Genomic DNA, 2,072 nt, shown 5'->3' with positions numbered 1-2,072 from the left:
CCCGCGGTAAACCGACGCTCTTTGAAGGCATACGTTTAAGTCCGTTCCAGAAACTCTCAGCTCTGCCGCGAGTACACGGCCATTGTAGAAAAGACGGCTCTATCTGCAGTCATGGTCTGAGGTCACAAGGACCATATTTGGAGCAAGGCGGGCGGGAGGCCTTCTCTCCATATGGAGCTAAGGTGTCATTAGGCCCCGGGTCTGGTCGGGTAATCCCGGCTCAAGCGTCTGGCCGTGCCTTTCCTTCGGCCAGGACACTGTCCTGGAATTCGGGCCCGCCCGGGTTGCCGCCTCGTGAAAGTCACGTTCTCTCTGCCCGTCCTCTCGAGTACTCTATGGTTCTCGTGGTGACTCTAATTCTAGTTCCGGTCTCTATGGCGGCGGCGGAGGCAGGAACGGTTGCAGGTCGGCCGAATTAGCTGCCTAAGGGCCAATGACAGTGGAGGAGTGATAGAGTATTAGCCAGTAGAAGTCAAGAGTTGAGGTCAGGTGGTGAGATTGACAGCATCGCTGGCCAGTGAACGATCCTTGGGGCGGGTCGATCGCCGGGCTTATCCCGCCCGTCCCGCCATTCTCGCTAGTTCGATCGGTAGCGGGAGCGGAGAGCGGACCCCAGAGAGCCCTGTGCAGCCCCACCGCCGCCGCCGGCCTAGTTACCATCACATCCCGGGAGGAGCCGCAGCTGCCGCAGCCGGCCCCAGTCACCATCACCGCAACCATGAGCAGCGAGGCCGAGACCCAGCAGCCGCCCGCCGCCCCCCCCGCCGCCCCCGCCCCGCGCATCTCAGGGGCCAGGCCGCCAGCAGCCCCACGGGGCCCGGGCATCCGGGGCCGCAGGACCCGGGGGGCGCGCCCGGGCAGGGGCGATGGTCCCGGCGCCCGAGGGGAACAGCAAGCCGGGAGCCCCGGGAGAGGAGTAGAGAGGGCAGCGAGGGAGAGGATGGGAGGAAGCGCGCGGGGAGGGGACAGCAGGCGCGGGCGCGGGCCCAGTGAGAGGCAAAGAGATGGAGGCTGGACTGCGGGGAGCCCAGAAACTTCCACCGCCCCGGGAAGGAGCCCAGCCACGAGCCGGGGCCGAGGGCCTGCGGAGGCCCCAACCTGAGGCCGGAGCGAGGAGGCCGGAGCAAGTTGAGGCGGAGAGGAGGAGCGAGGGGAGAGGAAGGCCGGGCGGCCGGCCCGCTCCGCGCCTCCCCCGGCCGGGCTGGGCTCCCGCGGCCGCCGGGAAGCAGGGAGCGCGCGGGGCGGACTCAGGGAGAAGTGAGCAGTTGTTTTCCCTGGCTGGAGCGCGGCGCGGCGGCGGCGAGGGGGGCTGGGATGCTGGCCCCGAGCCAGGGAGACAGTTTTTTTCTGTTTAAAGCGTCGTCGCTGCCGCCTGGGGGAGCGAGGGTGTGCGGGCGGGTGGAGGCTGGGGGGCGGTCCCCGCCCCAGATGCCCGCCCCGCCGGAACCCGCCGCCGCCGCCGCGCTGGGCCCGCTCCAGAGAGCCCTCACCTGGGACCGCTGGCCGCCCCGCCGGATTCCTCCGGGCGGGGCTGGAAGGCCCGCGCCCACCTCCGCCCGGCAGCATCAAAGTGGGAAACCGAGGCTGGGGTAGGAAGATGGGCCTTGCCCCAGGGTCGCGCGGATAGTGGGAGCAGGTGGGGCTGGAACCCACGCCTCTCAGCCCTGGCGCAGCCTCCCTTGCACGTGTGGGGGTCTCACCACCCCGAAGTCACTTCTTATTAGTACTGGTCCACTCCGCCTGGAGGAGAGGACTCGAGGAGGGGGCACCCCTTAGCCAGGGCCCCAGCGGGGCCCCAGGAAGAAGCCCGCGGGGTCCAGAAGAGGAGCAGATGGAACAAAGCTCGAAATCCAGGTTCCCTGCCAACCCCCCTCTAAATGGCTTCCTGATGCCCACCCTGCCCCCGCCCCTTCGCCTTGTCTGGCCGGGCTGGCGGGGCTGGCTCTGGGCCTCAGACACTCTGGAATCGCCAAGGTCTGAGCTCAGGGCCTGGCCCCCTTCCCAGGCTAACAGCCGGGAGGAGGGGGGAGATGCTTGAGGGCGCCAAGGGCGGGGCGGGGCACAAGAAGGGC

General features: G+C 68.7%; 1 protein-coding gene across 1 annotated transcript in view; it reads left to right on the top strand.

Moving 5' to 3' along the window:
* Nucleotides 1–613: 613 nt before the first annotated feature.
* YBX1 (Y-box binding protein 1) overlaps nucleotides 614–2,072 on the top strand; it is a 21,037-nt gene continuing 19,578 nt past the window's right edge. The window contains exons 1-2 of the mRNA XM_007453025.1: nucleotides 614–891; nucleotides 1,429–1,589. Coding sequence (XP_007453087.1) covers nucleotides 719–891; nucleotides 1,429–1,589 — 334 coding nt within the window. The 5' untranslated portion in view covers nucleotides 614–718. The remainder of the gene's footprint in view (nucleotides 892–1,428; nucleotides 1,590–2,072) is intronic.

This window comes from Lipotes vexillifer, unplaced genomic scaffold (assembly GCF_000442215.2).
Source record: "Lipotes vexillifer unplaced genomic scaffold, Lipotes_vexillifer_v1.1 scaffold683, whole genome shotgun sequence".
In the NCBI taxonomy this organism is placed as follows: domain Eukaryota; kingdom Metazoa; phylum Chordata; class Mammalia; order Artiodactyla; family Lipotidae; genus Lipotes; species Lipotes vexillifer.
This window is presented reverse-complemented; position numbering and strand designations above follow the sequence as displayed.